This window comes from Heloderma suspectum, chromosome 5, assembly GCF_057233095.1.
Source record: "Heloderma suspectum isolate Gila_16-S chromosome 5, 16-S_ref, whole genome shotgun sequence".
NCBI lineage: Eukaryota > Metazoa > Chordata > Lepidosauria > Squamata > Helodermatidae > Heloderma > Heloderma suspectum.
This window is the reverse complement of record NC_139462.1, coordinates 42,401,100-42,426,619: the sequence shown is the minus strand read 5'-3', so window position 1 is coordinate 42,426,619 and position 25,520 is coordinate 42,401,100. Positions and strand designations below refer to the sequence as shown.

Genomic DNA, 25,520 nt, shown 5'->3' with positions numbered 1-25,520 from the left:
TAGGTGCTCAAAGGGAGGTTTTCACCAATCCCTAAAGGACTTCTTGTACTTTGGGGTGGCGGTTGAAGATTAGGTAAAAGAGTAAGGAACTAAGTGGCCCGATGGTGGATCTTCCCTTCCAGCCCTATAAGTAATGTGGCCTTATGCAATCAGACCATGAACAAACTACACAGCCTGCTGAAGATCTCCTATTTCTCCACCATCACTTGGTGCAGAGTGGTGTATTATGCTTGAGGTGGCAATAGCAACACACACTTGGTGTATGGAAGCTCCTATGGCTGGGTATAGATGCATCCATTACACATACCTGGCCTCTAAGAGTCTCCCAGTGCCTGCCTGTGGGCACTGAGAACTCCGTACCCTTTCTACTCCTCATGCAAAGGTATGGATTGTACCCAAAGCATGCAATATAGACATCATTTGTTTATTTTTCTAAAATGATACTCTTAGGGTGTAATCCCTTTAGACACTTTAGATGCTGGCTGGGGAATGCTGGGAGCTGTAGGATGTTTTTGTCTAAACATACATAGGATGCATACATATAAACCTACACTGCACTAGACTGGCTCTATCCCAGGGACAGGCATTGTATGGCCCTCCAGATGTTTTGGCCTCCTACTCCCATCATCCTTCACATTGGCTTTGCTGGCTAAGCTTGATGGGAATTGCAGGCCAAAGCATCTGGAGGGCCACACCTTGTCTACCCCTGCTCTGTCCTATCTGGTCTGAGTTGCAGTCATCACTGAGAGAAGATAATAAGCTGAAGCACTGAAAGTGCATGTCCTACAGCTATGTGTGAGAAATAGTCGTTCTCATATGCCCTTGTCTCCCAGGAGAAGTCCCCATATGCTCCTTCACACATGCTATTTGCAGCCAATCTTATCCATTTTTACCTACTGTGTTCAATGAGATCCACTTCCAACTCTAGGAAGTTTCAGAAGTTTCTGAGGGGTGGCTGTGTTAGTCCGTTGCAGCAAAAAACAATAGAGGCTTATGGCACCTTAAAGAGTGACAAATTTATTATGGCATAAACTTTCACAGAATAGTAAATTTGTTACTTTTTAAGTTGCCACAAGGCTGTTTTTTTAATTATTATTATTATTATTATTATATTTATATCTTGCCTTTTTCCCAATACTAGGACTCAAGGCGGCTTTACAACTTTAAAAACATGTACAGGTAAAACATATAAATAGAAATATACAAAGGTTAAAAATATAATTAAATCAATATTAAAATTGTATAAAATTTTAGAATTTAAAAAAGCCAACAACAATATAAACAATATATTTCCCAATGGTAGGAAGCGATGCTAAGTTCATGAAGTTTAAAATGCTGAGATTTTTTGAAGAAAGCAGATGCGGGGGGTGAAGGGAATAGAGGCAGGGACAGTCTCATACCCCTTTTCACCTAGGTTAGGTGTGAGGGACAGCTGCTGTCTGAAGTGAGAAGAGGGAAGAACTGAGGAACATTACAGTGCTGTTCCAAACTCTTTCTTGAAGTGAAGTGACTTAAGATGCTTGCTGCAGTAGAATGAGAGAGTGCAGAAGGAGGAACTTAAAGTTGCAGTTTCACTCCCTGTGCCAAATTTTGAATAAAACCATACTGGAGTCCTGAATAAAATCAGAGAACTTTAAAACTGAGACAATGTTCCCAAACTGATAATCTGACACACTGGGCCAATGGAGCTGAAAGAAAATATTTCACATCGCTAGGGACAGGAGGATTTCTATGCTGATGGAGTGGACAACCAAGGGAAATTTTGTAGGGTGGTTGATTTGGAGACAGGGAACCCTAAAAAGTGGGCTATTACTGGAGGGGACTCAATTTCATATAAAATTGTTTGAATTTATCAGCCAAAAGACCAGAGGCCTGCAGCCAAAGTTTTGGCTTCCTAGTGGAAGCCCAGGGCAGTATAAATGGAAGTTTTCATTTTGTCTTCACAACAACCCTGAATGGAAAGTAGGCTGAGCAACAGCGGCTTGCCCGAGACTATTCACAAAACCATCAATCTACTAACCACAGTCCAATATAAGCTGTACAGCTGTGCAGGTCACGTAGCTATGGAAATAGAACAAAGAGAAAAGAAGTATTTCTGATAAGTATTAAATTTGTATCTATAAGCAAGTCCTTCCTGTGTGCCTAAAGCTTTATTTCCTTTTTTGTTCATCCATCAATTACGATTGGAAAAATAAAGAGAGATCCAGCTTTACATAGATTCAGTCAGCGGGGTAGGAGATGTGCAACAACGAAGCTTCAACATCAACCTCGAATGGCTGCATTCTCTCCACCACTTCACACCTCTACATGAATGGCACACTCCTCAAAAATATCACCTGAAATGAACTGGTGAAACCATCTCTTCCCAATCAATTTCTTTGCTCCCTCTTTGAACTTTTCCTCACCCTCCCATTGGTCACATAGATTAGAGGTAGACTCAAATCAGATAAAAGAAAGCTCATACAATGCATAATTATCCTATGGAATTCACTAACTTAGATTGCTTTAGAAAAAGTTTCAACAAATCCATGGAGGTTAAATTGATCAATGGTTATTAACCATAATAGTTATATGGAGCCTTGATGTACAGAAGGAACATTCATCTGAGTATCGGATACCCAGGAATAAACGATAAGGTATGGCTATGCCTTTTATTTTAGATTTGTGCACTTCCAGAAGCAACTGGCTGCCCACCACTGGAAACAAAATGCCGGACCAGAATGAACTTTGGTTGGGTCTAGCAAGGCAATCCTTATGTTTAAGCTTTCCACTATGCTTCTTACTGTCTTCTCATCTTTGTAACTTACTACTGGCATATTTGTAATAACTGACATTTTTGTTTCTATCGTGTACCTCAGTACTGGCATCCTCAGCAACCCCAAATTGGCTCTGAAAAGGTATTAGGAGAGGTGGAAGGAAAATACAGATGTTGCCCTGGACAAGAGTTCCATGAAAGTTATTTGAATTAAAGCCTGTAAAGTCATTCTAAAGATCGAATCATACCAACCTAACTTAGGTGTTTTAATTAAAAAATGTAACTGGCTGAAGCAGATTACTGGGCATGCCATATAGCCTTCACTAAACCTTCTGACGTAGATCAGAACAACATTTCAGTAATAAAACAAAGAAATATGTGCTTTAAGGGACAGGGTACCTACCGTTCAGTATACAGAGGCCAGAGAATGTTCTATTGCTGAAAGGACTATCAGAATAACCATATTTATTGTTACATAAATTAGATTACATAAATCTAAGTATCAACTACAGTTCTTGTAAGAAATAAAATCCTGTTTTTTTTAAAAGACCATTATAAAAATAAACCAAGAAAGCCATATATACTGAAAAATGTAAGATGAAATCATGTAAATTGAAATTGACCTTATGCAACATTATACACTAGAAGCAAGGGTATCAAGTGTGTGAATGTTTTTTACTGAAGTTCTCCTTACAGTTGGACATCAGAATTACTGCTTAGTGCTTTAGTCATTTTAGTATTTATAAAAATACATGATTATTAGACAGATATGGTATTGTACTTACATCACTATGTAATCTTTGTTCTCTTTGGTTTTCTAATTAGCTATTCTTTTCAGGCTCAAATGCTAAATGCACAGCTGTGGCTATATAGTGCAAGGTCCCAGCTGGCAGTAACCAGTGGTGCCTAATACTGACCTTTGTTTCAAATAAACAAAGCACACAAATACAAACATAACTGGGTTTCAATGTCTGAAGCTCACTCTGGTCAGCTGTTGGAATCAAATATGCAGAAGCATCAGTGACCATTTCCCAAATACTTTTGTAGACAATCATCATTTACAGAAAACAATACTGATGAGTTTAACTGCACAAGCCATGAATATGTAATTTGGAAAATAAACTGAGAACAATGGGTAAAATTCAGATTGTTTTCTTTAAAAACATACAAATGGCTACTATTTTCATTTCTCAGTATATGTGGCTTTCTTCTATTATTAAAAATCACAGTGAATTAGATCCTAGGAATGTTCATTTGTAGAAGTGATGCATTTTTAAATGCAACTATTTCTGGTTTATTGTTAACAAAATAAAGTATCAAAATGAATTGTTAATCCAGATTGAGAATGTAGACCAAACCTAGTTTCTGCTAATCTCCATTTACATGTCTAAATACATTGAGCAATTGAATATCAAAAGCCCTCAAAGGATCCCAGCATGTTGACCACATGATGCTGCCACAACCTAAACCTTATAAGGATGTGCTCTAAAATTCAGTATCATAACTAATGGTTTTTTGCTGCTTGTTGCAAATCTTGGGAACACTTAAGAGTCAAAAAAAGGAATTCCAGTTGTCCATTTCCAAACACAAAACTCATGATCAGGAAAGTGTATCAGAAAACAGAAAATAAATTCTCCTAGCACGATCTAATGTGATATGTTCACTGGTCCCAATAATGCACCAAGATGGTACATTAGAACACATATATTGGTGATGGGCAAAATTCCCCCAGCCTGAATCAGATTAGCTTGGAAATAAACCAAGCTTCTCCCCCCCCCCACTCAAAAAAAGTCAGAAATAATGTACCTTATTTTTGAAGCCAATCTGACTTCAGAAACTGCTTACCCCAACCCCTTGAGACTACACTTCCAGGATGGCACAGCAGGAGAAGCAACAGTGCTAAGGTAAAGGTAAGGAGGGAGAATGGATCACTCCCTCCCTTCCTTGCTCCACAGTGCTAGCATGCCATGAAGGAAGCCTCAGTGTTAGTAGCACGTCAGAGAGAGTGGAAGGAGAAGTATGATCTCCCTCCTTGTTTCAGTTTTCTCAACATTGCTGCTGCTCATGCTATGCCACCAGGTAAATGTAATTTAAAAGAAAAGAGGAGAGGGTTTGGGGAATCAAGGTCACTGGCTGGGTAAAATAAGAATTGTCCTTTGGCTCATATTTTAATTTGAACTGGAAAAGAATTTGGGGACTCATAAAGCTTGGTCAAAGCTCAGAAAACTTTGCCGGCATCTGTTAAAAGTTGTCCATGTTTTGCTTTAAGTCCAAGTATCTGACCTCTTTCAGCTGTAGTCCCAGCATCATTGAGGGCTATCATCAACAAAAAAGAGCCTACCTGGACTAGGTTTGACGTTATCAAAAATGCAATCCATACTTACTATGTTTGAAACAAGGATATGCTTCTCTTTAAAATGCCCAGTAAGTAGCTTAATGTGCAGTGAGGGTCTTTCCACATTGCTAGATGGGAAAGTGGAAAGAGCTCCATGTAGCTGTTTTATCCATCTGTTATAGTTGACAGTTGGAGCAATGGATTAATAAACAACTTTGAGCTGTGGCACAGAATTCATTTGAAAGAGCCTATTAGACATCCTCTCTGATTACTGACGTCTCCAGGGATAGGACACAATCATATCCTCTGTATGATGAGAACAGGGTGAGAAAGTTCCAGGCATGCAGCAGTGTTCTAGTCCATGGCAGACCAATGTGACTTCCTTTACGCAGCATCTCAGACTACACACACACACAATGCCTGTCAGAAGTGGCAATGAATGCCACGTGTGGTATAGCCTGCACTGCTTCCAGGGGAGAAATGGAGGATGGGAAAACAAGATTCCTAGTGAGCCAATCTAATCCTCCCTGCTTCCTTCACTTGCCACATGGTGACATTGGCCCATGTGTTTGGGTAGCCCTCACTGTCAGGCCATCACTGTAGCTATTACAAAGACAAACTATTAGAAAATATTATATGTATGTATGTATGTATGTATTTATTTCATTTATATCCTGTCATTTTTCCTCTTGCAAGGAACCCAAGGTGGCTTACATTATCCTCCTCCTCTCTATTTTATCCTCACAACAACAACCCTGTGAGGTTGGTTAGGCTGAGAGTCTGTGACGGGCCCAAAGTCACCAAGTGAGCTTCATGGCCAAGTGAGGGCTAGAACCCGGATCTCCCAGTTCCCAGTCCAACACTCTCACCACTACAGCACACTGGCTCTCCTTAGTGTCCTTCAGATGGCTGGTGAGGAACACTTGTTCTGCCGAGCTTTTCACAGTTAATGCCACTCTGTTTTTATGAGCCCCTCAGATTAAAAAAAAATATGCTCAGTCAGATTAGATCAAAGATTTATTCATAAACATATTATACCATCTAGCCTATCCACAGTAGCAAAGGAATAAAAGTATTTCAAAATTTCATATCATAGCCACAAATGATAAAATAAGGCAGTACAACATATTGCCTGAATTGGGCCCAGTCTGACAATTCCTCATGAACCGCTTCAGTGCTCAGGTTGGAGAACATACATGAACACTCCCTGACAATAAAAATTCCTACAGAAAATTGTTATGTTATGTAGAAGGGTAAGCCAGATAAGAAACTTTCTCCCCGACACCCAGTTTTCTTGTCTAGGGGAGTTTCATATTTGTGGGGAACATTCACAATCCCCTCTCTACTACTGGCAGTTAGTTCTCAGCTCTTAAGAAACATTTCTACCAATACGAATATTTGTATTTGAATCTTCATAAGCCTCTGTCTATTCAGCAGTGTGTTTAGTACAATACCTAAGCTCCTCATGACCACTGCCCTAACAGCGATGGAGATATCCGAGGACAAAAACAAATGAACTACAAGTTGTGAAGCTATCATTCATAATACAATAAACCCTAACATAATAAATATTACTAAAATGTAATTTATAATACCAAAATATACATAAAAGGAAACCGAAACAAGCATGAATTTTACTCAACTTAAAAACTTGCTCTGCCTGAGTTGCATTGTGCCTAATGTCTTATGCAGGGATGGGCAGAAGGGCCATAGCTCAGTGGTAGAGTACTGGTAAGGCTGGGAAAGACCTTGTCTGAAACCCCTGGAGACCTGCTGGCAGTCAGCACAGACAATACAGAACTAGTGGAACCAATGGTCTGACTTGCCATCAGCTTTCTATATTCCGATGGCCATGGTCCACCAGTGGATAATGTAATGCCTTGCAAGTTACTGAGATTTTTGCAAAGAATACTGTACTAGGTGGTTTTAACCCTGATCAAGGAAGACATTTTTTACATTCTTAAGGAACAACACATAATCAGTGTGTACATTTGGACATAACAATAAATTATGGTACAGTGCTTACGCACTCCCCACTCCCCTCTTGTGGCTCTAAGGAGGAGATAGAAATCATTTGTTTTCAATTAACCTCAGATTGTCATTATGTCCAAACTGGGATGAAATGTGGTTTGTTTTAATTATTTTTTGTCCAAGTAAGCCAACTTTAAACTATAGTTTACAATTCTCACTTGACTGGCCCAACAATAGTTAAAACTAAACACAATTTATCCCAGCTTGGACATAATGACAAACTGTGCTTAACTGAAAAACAAAGCAAGTGCTTCTGAGCTCCGCCTTGCAGCCATAGCTGAAGGAGAAGAGGGGAGCAGGTTGGTGCTTGTAACACTAAGATGTACTGTTAAGTCCAAACAAGGTCACTATCACTTAATGCAAATTTGTTATGCCTTAACTGTTAATAAATCTTAGTATGTACTCTTACTTCAGAAACTGAGCCCACATCAATGGACCATGAAGATTCTAGTAAAAAGAAACGAAGCAGATAACAGGAGAGTAAAATTAGCCTACTTCTGGTTTAGTGAACATGGTTGAATAACACACTGAAGCATATCTATTAAATAGTAGCAAATAATGTTTCTTTATGAAGTACTCTTACTTCAGAAACTGAGCACACATCAATGGACCATGAAGATTCTAGTAAAAAAAACGAAGCAGATAACAGGAGAGTAAAATTAGCCTACTTCTGGTTTAGTGAACATGGTTGAATAACACACTGAAGCATATCTATTAAATAGTAGCAAATAATGTTTCGTATTGCACACAAAGCTGGTTAATTTTAATCTAAGCAAACTTCTACATAATTAGTTTTATTAAACAATACCCACCAACTGGCAACCCAGGGCTTGTTCATATGTTTCATTTCAATATTTCATTCTATACAAGAGGGCATATACCAAAATAATATTATGGATAAATGATCAAATATTATTTTGAAGATCAATGATTTCTCTCCTATAAATGGCAGCTTCAAATAATGTCAACAGGCTCAAGAGAGTTCCTCTACAAAGTTTACTGCAAGTACAGGTACTAAAATAAATGACTTGGCCACAATAAAACACACACGGCACAGTGGTGGAGAATATGGCACCAAGGCAGCATGACTGGGCAGAGAAAGGCCATGTTGTTGTTCAGTTGTTCAGTCGTGTCTGACTCTTCGTGATCCCATGGACCATAGCACGCCAGGCCTTCCTGTCCTCCGCTCTCTCCCAGACTGTGCTCAAGTCCATATTCATTGCATCAGTGATGCTATCTAGCCATCTCATCCTCTGCTGTCCCCTTCTCCTTTTGCCTTCAGTCTTTCCCAGCATCAGGGTCTTTTCCAGAGAGTTTTCTCTTCGCATTAGGTGGCCAAAATATTTGAGCTTCAGCTTCAGTATCTGTCCTTCCAATGAGCAGTCAGGGTTGATTTCCTTTAGGATGGACTGATTTGACCTCCTTGCAGTCCAAGGGACTCGTAAGAGTCTTCTCCAGCACCACAGTTCGAAGGCATCAATTCTTCAGCGCTCAGCCTTCCTTATAGTCCAGCTCTCACAGCCATACATGACTACTGGGAAAACCATAGCTTTGATTATACAGACCTTTGTCGGCAAGGTAGTATCTCTGCTTCTTACTATGCTGTCTAGGTTTGCCATAGCTTTCCTCCCAAGGAGCAAGCGTCTTTTAATTTCATGGCTACAGTCACCGTCTGCGGTGATCTTGGAGCCCAAGAAAGTAAAATCTGTCACTGCTTCCATTTCTTCCCCTTCTATATGCCAGGAAGTGATGGGGCCAGATGCCATGATCTTAGTTTTTTTAATGTTGAGTTTCAAACCAGCTTTTGCACTCTCCATTTTCACCCTCAACAAGAGGCTCTTTAGAGCCTCTTCGCTTTCTGCCATTAGGGTGGTATCGTCTGCGTATCTGAGGTTGTTAATTCTCCCAGCAATCTTAATTCCGACCTGTGATTCATCCAACCCGGCATTTCTCATGATGTACTCTGCATATAAGTTAAATAAGCAGGGCAACAATATGCAGCCTTGTCGTACTCCTTTCCCAATTTTGAACCAATTGGTTGTTCCATGTCCGGTTCTTACTGTTGCTTCTTGACCCTCATACAGGTTTCTCAGGAGACAGGTAAGGTGATCTGGTACTCCCATCTCGTTAAGAATTTGCCACAGTTTGTTGTCATCCACACAATCAAAGGCTTTAGTGTAGTCAATGAAGCAGAAATAGACGTTTTTCTGGAATTCTCTTGCTTTCTCCATGATCCAGCGAATGTTGGCGATTTGATCTCTAGTTCTTCTGCCTCTTCGTAACCCCGCTTGTACTTCCAGTAGTTCTCAGTTCACATGCTGCTGAAGCCTAGCTTGTAGGATTTTGAGCATCAGCTTGCTGGCATGTGAAATGAGCGCAATTGTACAGTAGTTTGAGCACTCTTTGGCATTGCCCTTCTTTGGAATTGGAATGTAAACTGACCTTTTCCAGTCTTGTGACCACTGTTGAGTGTTCCAAATTGGTTGGCATATTGAGTGCAGCACTTCAACAGCATTATTTTTTAGGATTTTAAATAGCTCAGCTGGAATACTGTCATCTCCGCTAGCTGTGTTGTTAGTAATGCTTCCTAAGGCCCACTTGACTTCACTCTCTAGGATGTCCGGCTCAAGTTCAGTGACCGCACTATCATGGCTATCAGGGACATTCAGATCTTTCCTGTATAGTTCTTCTGTGTATTCTTGCCACCTCTTCTTAATCTCATCTGCTTCTGTTAGGTCCCTGCCTTCTTTGTCCTTTATCATGCCCGTCTTTGCATAAACGTTCCCTTGAGATCTCCAATTTTCTTGAAAAGATCTCTAGTCTTTCCCATTCTATTCTTTTCCTCAATTTCTTTGCAATGTTCATTTAAGAAGGCCTTCTTGTCTCTCCTTGCTAGTCTCTGGAAATCTGCATTCAGTTGCAGATATCTTCCCCTTCCTCCCTTGCTTTTCGCTTCCCTTCTTTCCTCAGCTACTTGTAAAACCTCATCAGACAGCCACTTGGCTTTCTTGCATTTCTTTTTCTTTGGGATGGATTGCGTTGCTGCCTCCTGAACAATGTTACGGACCTCCATCCATAGTTCCTCAGGCACTCTGTCTATCAAGTCTAATCCCTTAAATGTATTCATCACCTCCACTGTATATTCAGAAGGGATATGATTTAGGCCATACCGGGATGGTTTAGTTGTTTTCCCTACATTCTTCAATTTAAGCCAAAATTTTGCAATAAGAAGCTCATGATCTGAGCCACAGTCAGCTCCAGGTCTTGTTTTTACTGACTGTATAGAGCTTCTCCATCTTTGGCTGCAAAGGACATAATCAGTCTGATTTCGATATTGACCATCTGGTGATGTCCATGTGTAGAGTCGCCTCTTGTGCTGTTGGAAAAGAGTGTTTGCTTTGATCAGCGTGTTCTCTTGGCAAAACTCTATTAGCCTTTGTCCTGCTTCATTTTGTACACCAAGGCCATGCTTGCCTGTCATCCCGGTGATTTCTTGACTTCCTACTTTAGCATTCCAATCCCCTATGATGAAGAGGACATCTTTTTTTGGTGTTAGTTCTAGACGGTGTTATAGGTCTTCATAGAACTGATCAACCTAAGCTTCTTCAGCCTCAGTGGTTGGGGCACAGACTTGAATTACTGTGATGTTGAATGGTTTGCCTTGGATTCGTACTGAGATCATTCTATCATGTTTGAGTTTGTACCCCAGTACTGCTTTTCCCACCCTTTTGTTGACTATGAGTGCTACTCCATTTCTTCTAAGAGATTCTTGCCCACAGTAGTAGATATAATGGTCACCTGAATTAAATTCGCCCATGCCTGTCCATTTTAGTTTGCTGATTCCCAAGATGTCGATGTTCAATGTTGTCATCTCATGTTTGACCACCTCCAGCTTACCTTGATTCATTGATCTGACATTCCAGGTTCCTAAACAATATCGTTCTTTACAACATCGGACTTTCTTTTCACCACCAGACACATCCACAGCTGAGTGTCCTTTCGGGTTTGGCCCAGCCGCTTCACTCTTTCTGGCGCGACTTGGAAATTCCCTCTGCTCTTCCCCAGCAGTATATTGGACACCTTCCGACTTGAGGGGCTCATCTTCCGGCATCATCTCTTTTAGCCTTGTGATACGTTCCATGGGGTTTTCTTGGCAAGAATACTGGAGTGGGTTGCCATTTCCTTCTCCAGTGGACCACATTTTGTCAGAACTCTCCACCATGACCTGTCCATCTTGAGTGGCCCTGCACGGCATAGCTTATGGCTTCACTGAGTTACGCAAGCCCCTTCGCCATGACAAGGCAGTGATCCATGAAGGGGAGAAAAGGCCATACTCAACTCTTATGAGACACACCTGCATACCAGCTCTCTGCAACCAGAAGGAACAGTATTATGGATGTTTCTAAACAGGAAAAGCCCAAAGCCTAATTCTAAGCCATATACATTTTTTTTAAGTTTTATGCTTTCCCCTCTTTTGCTATATTAAACACATTTTTATTGAAGTGAATGACAGTGATTAAGGAAAATAGGCCTCTGGATAGATGTAGCTGCATGAAGCCTATACTTTAAATTATATATATACAAAAATGCTCTTAGAAAGGCTCTTAGAACTAAGCAGAAAACATAATGACGTGGTTCGCACTCAACACTAACCCATGGTTTGTTGCCCTACCCAATGTTTGGCTTGCAGTCAAACAAACCACAGTTTGATTTTTCAATCCCTGGGTTGTTTATTTCCCTCCTCCTTTGCCCACTCCCTTGCTGGATCCCAAATGCCTGTAGTACTGGTATGTAGATGGGCTGTTGTTGTTTTTAAACCACTCTTGCCTACCACTTCTGAAGCCTGGCGAAATAACGGATTAACAACACATGGTTTGAACAACCCAGAGTTCACAACCCAACAACAAACCATGGGTTCTCTTTCTGGGTTATTTGTGGTTAACAAGCCATGTCCATGCACCAATTTTGAAATTAATTCTGGAAATTATCCCATTTAAGCCAGAAAGTAGGCAAAGCAGAACATGGAAGTACCATCCCATGGAACAACAAAATGAAACAGGGAACATCTGCTCATCACTAGAAAATGTTAGCAAATAAGGACACTCCAACCTGACAAATTTAATTTCCACAAAGTGTTTAGTTCCACTTGGCTCTTTTGTGTTCAAAAGTTCAACATTTTTGTTACATAAAAACTTATTTTATTAAGTGTCCATATCAACCTTACCTGAAACATGGATTTTTATCACAATTTGTTAAGTGACAATACAATGTGTTATACTCTAAATTTACAAAACATTTAATCTCCAGGCAGGTATTTCCCTTGGGCCCTCTATTTGATTTGCATGCTGAACCATGAACATGGCAAATCTAAGCAATTACCAAACAAAAATAGCATTTTATGCACATATGTAAATAAGAAATCTATTATTTAACCAAAATATTTCACACCAAAATGCCCTATTAAAAACTGAGTGAATGGATGTTAAGGAAGGTGTTATACAAGGTGATACTTCTGGTACAACAAAGAGATCAAAGGAACAACAACATTTGCAGGAAGCTAGGACAGAGCCCTTACTTCCATCGCTTGAGAGGGTATTAATCTCTGTCTGCTCAGTTCTCCCTCAGATTCAATCTGCTGCCGGGTAAGCACCAGCTTATATGGCAAAGGAGTTGAAGGATGGTGCCAAAGTCATAGGCTGTTTATGACTGTTCACTGCAGGTGAGGATATCAAACTATATTGCAATGAAGTTTAAAGAGACATCAAATCCCCATTGCTTCTGCACAACTGTTCTCCTTGCTCCCTCTTATTACTGGGGGCCCTTACAGAGCCAACTCTCTGCATTTACGATTACATCCTTCCATCAGATACATCACAATACTTTTGTTTTTGTCACAACAGCCATGCAGTCTATCAGGGGCACTGCTAGGTTCTTAAAAGATCCGGGGCACAGGCCCAGAACAAAAATTTGCACGCATATATACACAGTATATATATGTAGTGGTAGGCGGCAGTAATGCAACCGAAACTCTCCCCATGACCTGAGTTCAATCCCAGTGGAAGCTGGGTCTCAGGTAGCCACCTCAGGTCGACTCAGCCCTCCAGCCTTCCGAGGTCGGTAAAATGAGTATCCAGCTTGCTGGGGGAAAGGTAGTTAGGACTGGGGAAGGCATTGGCAAACCAGCCCACTATACAGTCTGCCAGGAAAACACTGAGGAAAAACGGCATCCCTCTAGGGGTCGGTAATGACTCGGTGCTTGCACAAGAGGAACCTTTCCTTTCTGAGTTGTGTGTGTGTGTGTGTGTGTGTGTGTGGTGTGTGTGTATGCGGTGTGCTTGTGTGTAAGTATAGATTTGCACTGACACCCCCCCACCTCACTTCACCTCAGGCACCGATTCAGCATTTTAGAAAACTTCTTGCTTCTGCTCAGGCCAATTTGTAGTAGGACCACTTCAGCTCAGCACCAAACCTGAGTCAAGGTTTGGAAAAATGAGTCTTTATGCTTCCTGTTGACTATCATGGGAAATTTTTTTTGAATGAAAACACCTGTAACTTTTTTCTCTTGGTCAGAACTGGATGATAATTTCAGGCATAGTAGCCCCCTAGAAGGAGATTACACCTGCCCAATGTCAGAAAAAAAAATAGGTGCAGGGTTTATATTTTGATTTTCCTTTGAAGGGAACTAACTGTCAATAACATTTCTATTACTTGGAAGAAGTGGATAAAAAATTCAGGGTTCATTGCCCCATCAGAGGAGACCATGTCTGCCAAATTTCAGAATGATAGCCACAAGGATTTTTGTGCAAGGGTGGCCTTGACATTTTGAGGTCTCCAAAAGAGGGCATACTTATCTCCCTATGTTCCTTGTGGACCATTGTTCTGAAAGTTACAGACAGCCTACAGTTGTCCCTCAGTAAGAAACCAGCAAAGTTTCAGAAGGATAGGTACAGCAGTTCATGTGGAAGGGGAGTTCTCCAATTTGGGGGAGGGAGTGATTTGCTTTCCCTTCCCTTCACCCCTTCCCCAACAATTTTTGGGTAAATTTGTAGGAAAATGCACAAGTCATTAGAGGTGTCCCCCAGGCAAGAACCCTGCAAAGTTTCTGAAGGATATACATGCATGCAAATTTAGAAATACTAGAATTTATTTACATTTCACCAATGTTAGCAGCTGGGGAACATGGGTGGGAAGGTGCTATTGCACTCATGTCCTGCTTGTAGGTTTCCGATGGGCATCTGGTTGGGCACTGTGTAAACAGAATGCTGGACTAGATGGACCTAGGTCTGATGCAGCATGGTTCTTCTTATGTTCTTAAATAGAGAGTGCCTCTGAGAATGTGCAAAATGTTTTTCTTTCACCACTGAGCACTTACATTCTCCCACTACCAATTCTATTCCCCTCCAAGCAACCATCCCTCCTCATCCTGCCATCCTCCAGCAACTCTTCATCAAAACAGATGTCTTGTTTTGTGTAACTCCTCTCTGTGCACAAGCTCTCATTGTATCTTCCTCCCCATAACTTCATTTGTGCCAGGACTTCACCAGGATTCAGCCAATGAGTCTGTTTTCAAAACTAGGGCTCAGTTATGGAGAAACTCTGAGCATGCACTAAGTGCCTTTCCCTCACCACTGAAGCTAGAGTTCATGCAACCTGCCCCCCCAACAAACAAATGACAAAACGTGCATAGGACTGAGCTGAAAGGGTAGTCAATTCATTAGACGGAATTGGGTAGGCACTGTATTAAGCTTACAGTACCATGCTCACAACTCAGGACTTATTTCTGAGTAAACATGCAGAACATCAAGGTGCAAACTTCCCTGCAAACTTGTGCTGGAATCCTATGCACACTTCCCTGAGGGTAAGCCTCATTAAACATAATGGGACTTCTCAGTAGGCATACATAGGATTGCATAAATTAGCAATATTTATCTCCCCTCCACTTAAAAAACAGGCCAAAAACTCCCATTTTTTAAATTAAAGCTTTCTGTTCAGAGGAACATAGGAAGCTGCCTTTACTGAGTCAGATCCTGGGTCCATCTAGCACAGAATTGTTGACACTAACTGGCAGCAGCAGCTCTCCAGGGTTTCAGGCAGGATTCTTTCCTAGCCCTACCTGGAGATGCTGGAGACTGAACCCGGGCCCTTCTGCATGCCAAGCATGTGCTCTACCACTGAGCTACAGCCCTTCCTATTCCTGGATAACGGCAACTGACAAACAAAACAGCCCCAAATTTGTTTCTCTGTTACCATATGAATCCACTCTTCTCAAAGACTTGAGTGAGGAGAATGAGAAAAACCAACCCTCTTGTCTGTTTGTATAAAGTCAAATAAAGTTCAGAACTTCTCTTGCCCACCAAAGAGAATTCTCTTTCAGAATTCCCCAAGATATGCTCTGGGTGGAATAAAGAAGAGAAAGGAAGAAAGAACAGGATAGGGGAGGGAAGAAAAAAAGAAGAATGGTGATTGGAAATGTGCGCGGGGGTGGGGGGTAGAGAGAATTCCCTAAGCCAAGTGGCTTCTTTCAGAGAAGTAGTACTTCAGAGGAATTTAGGAGGCTGTGGAGGGTTTGTAAGGATTGCATGTACTTAAATGAACTTTATGAGGTGAGGTGGCTGAGGGCTTTTTCTAACTTTTTTAAAACTGCAGAACCTATTTAAAAGCCCCAGCAGTTTCTCGATCAGGATGCCACATAGTCCTAACCCTCCCTTGGGGATTATTTGAGTCCTACAGCTATTGAAGAGAAATTAAAGTGGAGGGGAAGAAAGACGTTTGTGGAGGCTGACTGGACTCTTTGCTGTACTGAAGCTACGGAACTTCTGCAGAAGCCAAAGGTTCCAGTTTGGGCAGTAAAATCAGATGCTGTGTGAAATACCAGTATTTCACATGGAACTCTTTCTTCCCTTCCTTCTCCCTCTTCAAAATTTCATTGCAGGCAAGTTCACAACAGTGGGCATGTAAGAGAAGAAAAGAAAAACAGGGGGAGAGAGGTTTTTTGCACCTCAAAAAAAACCTACACCAGAGGTTAGGGATAGTGACCTCCTAATGGTCGCCTTAAACACCTTCTGATTAGGATCGCTAATCCCCTGCGTGACTTGACAGTTTTTACTTTTTGTTTTAGACTTTGAGAAAAGGAAACTTTACGCATGGCTAGCGCAAAAGCCACTGCACCTATCTGAAATTTTGTAGGCTCAGTCATCTCCATAGGGCCTGCCAGGTCCCCAAATTCCATGCACATATGTGGAAGCAAATAGAGCTCTTTGCTTTGACACATTTTCTTGAAAATAGCAAATTTAACCTGTGATTAGCACAAAACCCACTGGATCCAACTGCCTGAAATTTGGGATATTCACCCAGCTGTATGGGGGCTATCAAGCCTCCAAATTTCATGTATGTATCATACAAACTCAAAAAGTTATGGACATTTTTGTTTTCCAATGCAAGTCAATGGGAAAATGTAAAAAAAAATGGCAATTAGGACTCCTCAAAAGATCCGGGGCACAGCTAAAAAAAAGATCCGGGGCCCAAGCCCAGGTAGGCATTCTTTTCTATCCCCTCTGCCTCTTTTAAACTTTTCCTAATTATAACTGCAACTCCTGTATCTGTAACATTGGAACTACAAAATGTCTATCCCTAGAACATAATATATATTTATATTTTCACTTTGCCATTGTTCTTCTGCTTCTCCTTGCCCGTCATATTGTCAGAGTTCCAAACGGAGATCCATTTCTGAACTTTTAAGTCTGTGATGGTATTCCATATCCTGAAACTCTGGGATACAATGGGCTACAAATATAAATAAATCTTACAATGGGCTACAAAGATAAATAAATAAAACTTACAATGAGCTACAAATATAAATAAATAAAACTAAGACTTACAGCCCAATCCCATGCAGGTTTACTCATAAGCATATTGCACTGAGTACTGAAATCCAAACTATGCACAAGACTTCAGCCTTTGAATAACTGTAAGTAACTGTTCTTGGGGAAAGTACTAAATCTTTTACAACTTTAGCAATTACTTGGTTGCCTATGGCAAGTAAAACCTGCCTCCAGGAAACAAAGCAAGCTATGCTTCCTCTTCCCCTCATGACTTCTCTCTTCCCACCCACCCCACCCCCAGCATAGCACAAAATTTTGCTTACGAGGAAAGTGCAGTGCTGCACTTTGATTGCTACTGGTGTCCCCACATCTTCCAGCAATAAGGCCTAAGAAGGGGAACACTGGGAAATGCAACAATTATGCACCAGCACTGGCGAGCAGAGTGGAGTGAGGGGACCTATCCCTCTTTCCCCACTATGCATCAATCACTTAACATTTGTTCACAGTGTGCATTGTATTTAAAAATGAACAAAAGCTAATACATTGTAAATAACAACAAAAAAGTCAGATCCTTTAGTAAAACTGACACAAAAACTTTATCCATCTGGGAGCATGCAAGTCCTTGCATATAACTAAAGTAACTCTCTGGGTTGAGACCTGTGACATTCAAATCACAACTCAGCCATGAACTCACTGTAGACTCTTATGTAAGAAACGCCATATGTTAACCTCACCCACTTCTTCATTTAGAAGACCCTACAGTTAAATGAGTAATAAACAGATTTATCAAATGTTTAGGTTCAAATAACCTTCAAACTTGAGCACGCTCCGGGAGAGAGCGCAGGACAGGAAGGCCTGGCGTGCTATGGTCCATGGGGTCACGAAGAGTCGGACACGACTGAACGACTGAACAACAACAACAACCTTCAAACTAACTAAAACTGTCATATATAGAACTATAACAGATGGTAAATTTATCTGCCCTTGTATAGCTTCACGTCATGTTATTAAACAACTTCTGTAATTTCTTAATTTTTAAAAAATCACAGAAAATATGTATGCTCATTGTATATAACCTAAACTATTGAAGCTGCTTGCTCAAGATATTTTTCCTTGCTTTCATATTTAAATGTAGAAAGTAACTGTTTGAACACTGCATTTATTTATTTATTTATTTATTTAATTTATTAATCGCCCATCTGGCTGGTCACCCAGCCACTCTGGGCGATGTACAACACACCATAAAACAATTTAAAACAATAAAATTCTACCATAAATTTTTTTTTTAAAATACCCTAACCCACCCCAAATGCCTGCCTGAACAACCACGTTTTTAATGCACGACGGAAGCTCATTAAAGAGAGGGCATGACGGAGTTCCCTAGGGAGGGAGTTCCACAGAGTGGGGGCCACCACAGAAAAGGCCCTCTCCCTCGTCCCCACCAGTCTAGCTGTCCTGGCTGATGGGACAGAGAGAAGGCCATCCGAGGCTGATCTTGTTAAGCGGCCTGTCTGGTGTTGCTGGAGGCGCTCCTTAAGATAGGCTGGGCCAGAACCATATAGGGTTTTAAAGGTCAAAAACAACACCCTGAATTTGGCCCGGAAAACAATTGGTAACCAGTGCAACTCCTTCAGCACTGGAGTGATGTGATCTCGCCGGCAGCTGCCTTTAATCAGGCGAGCCGCCGCGTTCTGTACCAGCTGCAGCTTCCGAACCATCTTCAAGGGTAACCCCACGTAGAGTGCATTACAGTAGTCTAAACGAGAGGAGACCAGGGCATGTACTACCGATGGGAGCAGATGGTCGGGAAGGAAGGGGCGCAGCCGCCGTATCAGATGGAGTTGATACAGCGCTGTCCGGCTCACAGCTGACACCTGAGCCTCCATGGACAGCTGGGAGTCCAAAATGACCCCCAGGCTGCGGACCTGGTCTTTCAAGGGTAGCCGTACCCCATTCAACACCAGGTCAACATCCCCCAGCCTCCTCTTGTCTCCCACCAAAAGTACCTCGGTCTTGTCAGGGTTCAGCTTCAGCTTATTCCTCCCCATCCATCCACTCACCGTCTCCAGACATTTGGACATGGATTCTACGGCCAACCTTGGTGAAGATTTGAACGAGAGGCTGCGTGTCATCCGCATATTGATGACACCGCACCCCAAACCTCCTGATGATAGCCCCCAGCGGCTTCACATAGATGTTAAATAGCATCGGGGAGAGGATGGAACCCTGTGGCACCCCACAAGTAAGTGGCCACGGGTCCAAAACCTCCTCTCCCAGTGCTACCCTCTGGTACCTGCCGGAGAGGAAGGACCGGAACCACTGCAATACGGTGTCTACAATGCCCAACCCCTCCAGGCAGTCCAGGAGGATACCGTGGTCAACGGTATCAAAAGCCGCTGAGAGGTTGAGGAGAACAAGGAAGGAGCATTCACCCCTATCCAGAGCCCTCCTCATATCATCCACCAAGGCGACCAAGGCCGTTTCTGTCCCATGCCCAGGCCTGAAGCCTGACTGAAATGGGTCTAGATAATCAGTTTCTTCCAAGTGTGCCTTCAACTGCACCGCCACCACCCGCTCAATCACCTTGCCCAAAAATGGCAGATTTGAGACTGGGCGAAAGTTGTTCAGAACTTGAGGATCCAAGGAGGGCTTCTTTAAGAGCGGTCTTATCACTGCCTCCTTGAGGGCTGATGGCATCACTCCCTCCTCAAGGGAGGCGTTCACCACCGCCTTGATCCCCTCACCCAGTCTCTCTCTGCAGCTCATAATGAGCCAAGATGGGCAAGGATCAAGTAAGCAGGTGGTCAGCCTTACAGATGAAAGCACCTTGTCCACTTCATCAGGAGGAAGAAGCTGGAACCGATCCCACAAAACCGGTTTGCCACAGGCCGCCTCTTGCTCACTAACTGTATCCACAGTGTACAGAGTAACACACCTAATCTGATCAATTTTATCTGCAAAGTGCCTTGCCAAAGCCTCACAGGAGGCCTTAGAATGCTCCAGTGGTTCTGGAGCCACAGGACCGACCAGGCTCCGGACCACTTGGAACAGCCTCCTGGGACAGCACTCTGCAGACGCGATGGAGGCAGCATAATATTCCTTTTTTGCTGCCTTCATCGCCACATGATAGGCTGAAGATACAGCTCTAGCCCATGTCTGATCGTCTTTGGAGCGAGACCTCCGCCACCGGCGCTCTAGCCGTCTCACCTCCTGTTTCAGAGCTCGTAACCGCGGATTGAACCATGGTGCAGTCCGAGCCCTGTTCAGGGGGAGAGGGCGTTTCGGAGCCACCCGATCTAATGCCCCAGTGATTGCAGCATTCCAGCCACCCACCAGGGTCTCGACCGAGTGGCCGTTGGCATGCCCCAGAGAATCCCCAAGCACGTTCAGGAATCCATTTGGAATCCTTATCAGCATAAAATTTGAGGCATAATTTCTAGAAGAGCTGACACCTCTTTGTATAACTTCTCAATTTTTAACATTATTAACAGAAAGGTCTCTGCATTTCGTTTGCTTGACATTGTTAGCACTATTTTCTAGGCTATATCACCAGTAAATAATTCAGAATGTAAACTGAAACACAACTCAGGCTGCATGCATAATGCAAATTAGTTATCTTTTAGTACAGTTTAGCCACACATTCATACAACCAAATTAAGAGTGGCAAAAAGACATGGGAGTTTTATTCTTGTCCTTTCAGTGCATATTTTAGGTGTAGTGAAGATTCTAATTTGCCTTCTGAGTGAAGACCAAGTATATGAATGGTGTTTCACTTAATTTTTAAGAGGTAAAAGACTAATTTTGCAGATACTTCTTTAGCATATCTATCTATCTATCTAATAAATAAATATAGACACACACACACACACACACACACACGAGTCATTTAATTAAAATACCTCTTAACACAGTACTATCATCCTTTTATACCAACAATCGTGGTGATTAAGTATTAGAAAACTACATACATGCTTATGAAAAATGTAGCGGGTGAAATCAAGAACCAGTGGAGACTCCCACTGAAGGGTGGGGGGGAGACAGATGATTTTTGCCAAATTTTCCTTACTTGTGCAGTTCCCTGCACTACCTCCCACTCTGTTCCAGAGGTTAGCACAACCCTCCAGAACAGCTTTTCAGGGGCACAGAGGCAAGCAGGAAGAAGAGAAATGAGTGAAAACTGCCTTCCCCTTCTCCCTTCAGTGGGAACATCCTGTGAATGGAGGTCCACTAATAAGAACTCCGGATCCAAACTTTCATGTATGCTTGCAATAAAAATAGAAGTTATAAATGTTTAATGTGGCCCTATTCATACCACACCAACATGTCTTATCCTCACTGTTGGCGATGATGACCTTATTCCATTATATTACTGGTTCTAGAGCTGGGCCTACTGAAAAATGTAACTGTTTTCAATTTTTCAATTTCTGTTTTTTTAAAATCTGTTACTGTATAGTGTATTTTAAATCTTTGCACTGCTGCTGGGTAATTTTTTTATTTTATTTTTTATCAACGGTTCAAACAATATAGAATATAATCAAATTGATCAACAAAACCAGAAAATATCACAAAGTTCCCAATAACACGAAAGGCTGTACATTCTCTTGATTCTTATTACAACAATACATTACAAATAATGGCCAGGTTATTTTTTATTTTATACTGCAGTTTTAAACTTTTATATTGTATTTTATCATGTTGTATTTTATGGTTTTAATTGTTGTGAACCGTCCAGAGAGCTTCACTATTGGCTGGTATAGAAATGTAATCTTATATATATAATTCAAAGTTGGGAGTTAGTTGGTCATCTTTTTGACTGCCTTCCCTTTGACTGATTCTCATGAAACACACTTCATTGGAAAGCTCTTAACATGCAGATTCCATGAGTAACAACAGCTTTCATTATAATTCAAAGTCAGGAGTTTACTTATGTCCATAAAGCTTTTTTTAAAAGAATTAGGCTATCTTCTATAACAATGTACTGTAAAGTTATATTTTAATATCAAAAATGTCAAGTATAATTAAACAAACATAATTAACTGCAAAATGGAGCAAAATGAAATATGGACACACAAAAAGGTCTCTGTACACCTTTATAAACACAGGTGCAGGCCAAAGTACAATGATATGCCAGTAACGTACGGCCTGTAAATAAATTATGAAGGGATTAAGAGAGACCTAGAGTTAAAAGTAACCCAGTCAAACTTTAGTTTACAGCCACGATATTGTACTTAAGATAAAGGTATGTACATTGTAAAGATAAAGGATGCAACACCTTGAATGTTTCAGTAAACGCAGTTAGTTAAGTTAAAGCTTTCATTAGATTTGATTTTTCTCCACAAACTATGTTTGCATCAAACCAACTAGTAAATAAATAAAATACGTTACCTTCACTCACTGCACTAAAAATAAATTAAAAAGCCATGAATAATGAGTTTGGGTTGTTTCTGCTTTAACTGTGCTTAGGATTATGGACTTAAATTTAGCACTGTATCATATTTAATTCACTGAGTTAATAATTCTATCTAGTTAGAATTTTGTCTCTAGGCTCAAACTCTCTTATTTTTAACCACTGAAACAATTCTCTAGTCCTATGCAAACAAAATTAAAAAACATATGAAATGTACCAGCGTCATCATGACCTTGGGAATAAAGCTGCAAAACCTATTAGTATGATCACAGAAGTTTAAAAATTGAGTAAAAAAAAACTCCAAGTAGTACAAAATTGTGAATAAAATTAAATTTCAGCAAACCTTACTTCTGGTAGAGGACTGGCTGGTTTGGTAAGGATTCCTCCCACATAAACAACATTTGGTAGTGTGGGTCTTGGAAACTCTAGTGCTACATCAGTACACAGCATCCACAAGCTGGATTCATGAACCAATTCATACATGGACCTTGCCGGCTGAACACTGTACTTCTGCATTATCCTTTCGTATTTTGGCAGAACCAAAAAGCTGACTCCAAATCTTGAAACCAGATAAACAATAGTATTCTTGAGCCTATCTAGCAAGTTCATATGATCTGTGAGAAGCGAATTAAATTCTGGAACATATGATAAAGGGGCTGGAGCTCCTACTTCTGCTGGATACCAAAGACCAGTGGAGAAAACAGCGTATTTAATCCCTAAAAGATGAGCAATAACAAATCCACACATCTCATTTGGATCCACTAGCAGCAGGTCAAATTTTTCCTGTTTCAGGGCATGCAGGAGCTCCTTGTTGCCCACAATCATGTCACAGTTCTTGGAATAGTGATCCAGAATGTCAAACAGTTCCAGGGCTGTAAGCCTCCCAGAAAAGATACTCCTCATTTTGGATTGAAGAAACTCATCTGAGGTGGTGGTATTAAAGATCCCTGGGTAACGTTGCAGTCTGTAATGATTAGATGGAGGGATTTCTCTGCCCTCAGACAGGAGAAAAACTGTCTGGTGGCCTTGTTCATGCAAGGCTGAGGCCAGGGTCTTGAAAATATACAGATGGCTTTCAAACATAATTGGCGGCACAATAATGATTTTGGCAGCCCTTGACATTCTGACAGCGCTCCACAGAAGAATGAAAAATGGAATGTAAGACTTCATAGCTGAAATGACAAATGAAAAAATTATTTCAGCACATCCCAAATATCATTAAACATTATAAAAAACTACCCAATAACAATGTGAAGTGTCCGACATTTTAAACTCAGGTTGTCCAAAGGGGTTATAATGGCAGTTCCAGAAACATGGTATCAATTTCTTCCTCTAGTTGTCTTGAATATGCTTGCTTGTTGTTAATAAATGTTTAAAATACAGTCTATGAGCATCTATTTATAAAGTAACTGTGCTGAGTGTAAAATGACTGAGTCCTTCTCAGCATCAGCAAAACCACATTTCTATGGATCCAGATATAGAGGAAGTAGGAGACTGTCAAGATAACAGGAGCTCTGCTAAATGAAGTTTATTATCCATAAATCATTTACCCTATAACGAGCTGCTCAGTTTAGGGCAACTTTGGAAAGATAAGCATCTGGAGTGTAGATAGTTCACATGAATCAATAAAAAGTATAGGTAGTTTCCCCCACCCGCGCACGTGCCACTTGTGGGTTGCTGTGTCATTCAAACCTGGTGAGCGGCACAGCAGGCATGGCTTCTGAACCACTCCACAACCCCTACTGCAAGCCATGGGTTGTGGGGTGAGTTAGAAGCCACCCCTGCAGTGCTGCACACCAAGTTTGGAAGACACGGCAACCCGCGACACTGTGCAGGTAATTAAGTAAATGGTGAGCACACACAGGAGAGGGGGAAACAACTGCGTGGTTTCCCCCACTGAACATGCGAACCCGGCCCATGGCTTCTATTTATGGTTGTAACTGGTTAACAAACCATGGGGGTTTTTTTGTGGAGATGGATTCAAACACAACAAGAAGTCAGATATCAACAAACAACACTATGGCTTAGTGTTATGTGCAAACAAGGCCTCTGTCCAAAAATCTGTTCTTCAGCTAATACAAAGTGTATTAGTAGCTACTGCCAATAAAAATATATAGTTACAAGAATTTGCTTTGAGATGCTTCATCTCTCTTTTATCCTAATTTGAAGGGTATAAAAATATGTGAAAGTATACTGGATAAATTAAACTTGTTTTTAAACTAACTCCTTGTTAGAAGGAAAGCCTATCATTTTGTTGTATTAAAACACACCAGAATGAACAGAGCCTCAAAAAATAAACAAGTATACCCTCAACACTCAAGCACCAGTCATTAAAATGCACACAATCGAATTAAAATTGACCCCAGATCTATTAACTAAAGTTCCAATTGAGTAATCTACCAATTAAACGTTGTAGTCTTCACTTTTTATTAAAAAAAAAAAAGTACCTCTCTGTAGAAAACCTAGGTAGGTTTGCAAATTGAAATTTATATACAAGCATCTCTTTAACTGGTCATCACACCTAAGATAATTGTGCTTCCTCTCACTCAATGGAACACCAAATGGTCAGAATGCCAATAAGCAACCACTTCATGTTTCCACAGTTCAATAAAAGAGTTAAGTAGGAAGAATCATGTGTTTCACTTGAAAGATCATAGAATGAATTCATTCAACTGAGTCAAATGTTGCACTTCAGAGATCTCAGTCAATGGATTGCAAGCAGCTTTGGAACTAAAAGTGGAAAATTCCCCCAGCTACAACACTACATATATACCTGTTCTGCACTCTTTTTCTCACACTGTTAGAGGTCTGCTACACTACACTTTCCACTTACTCCTGCTGCCTATGTCAGATCCATTCACTCAGGAGCTAGAATAATTAGTGCCAGAAATTGCAGTCTCTAAGTCAAACTATCAAAGACACACAAACTCTACCTTAATATAAGTAAAATAATTTATCACAGTAGTTTTAGTAAAACAGTGGTCTAGTACTAGTGTAAAAGTATTCTAAGAAGAAAAGGTCAAAAACAAATAGTCTATGCTGAAATATCAATTGGCTAATATTTTGTGGCAGTGCAATCCTATGCCTATTTACTTAGAAGGAAGTGCCACGATGTTCAGTGCGACTTACTCTGTAGCAAGTGTGTTTTCGACTGCAACCTAAATTTCTTTT

The 25,520-nt window shown here is 41.0% G+C and overlaps 1 protein-coding gene across 9 annotated transcripts in view; it reads right to left on the bottom strand.

Moving 5' to 3' along the window:
• The window catches only part of UGT8 (UDP glycosyltransferase 8), a 50,264-nt gene that overhangs the window by 5,388 nt on the left and 19,356 nt on the right, over positions 1-25,520 (bottom strand). For all 9 annotated transcript variants that reach the window (XM_084855900.1, XM_084855896.1, XM_084855899.1 and 6 more), the window contains one exon: positions 22,698-23,521. In XM_084855900.1, the coding sequence (XP_084712026.1) occupies positions 22,698-23,519 (822 nt within the window). In that variant the 5' untranslated portion in view covers positions 23,520-23,521. The remainder of the gene's footprint in view (positions 1-22,697; positions 23,522-25,520) is intronic.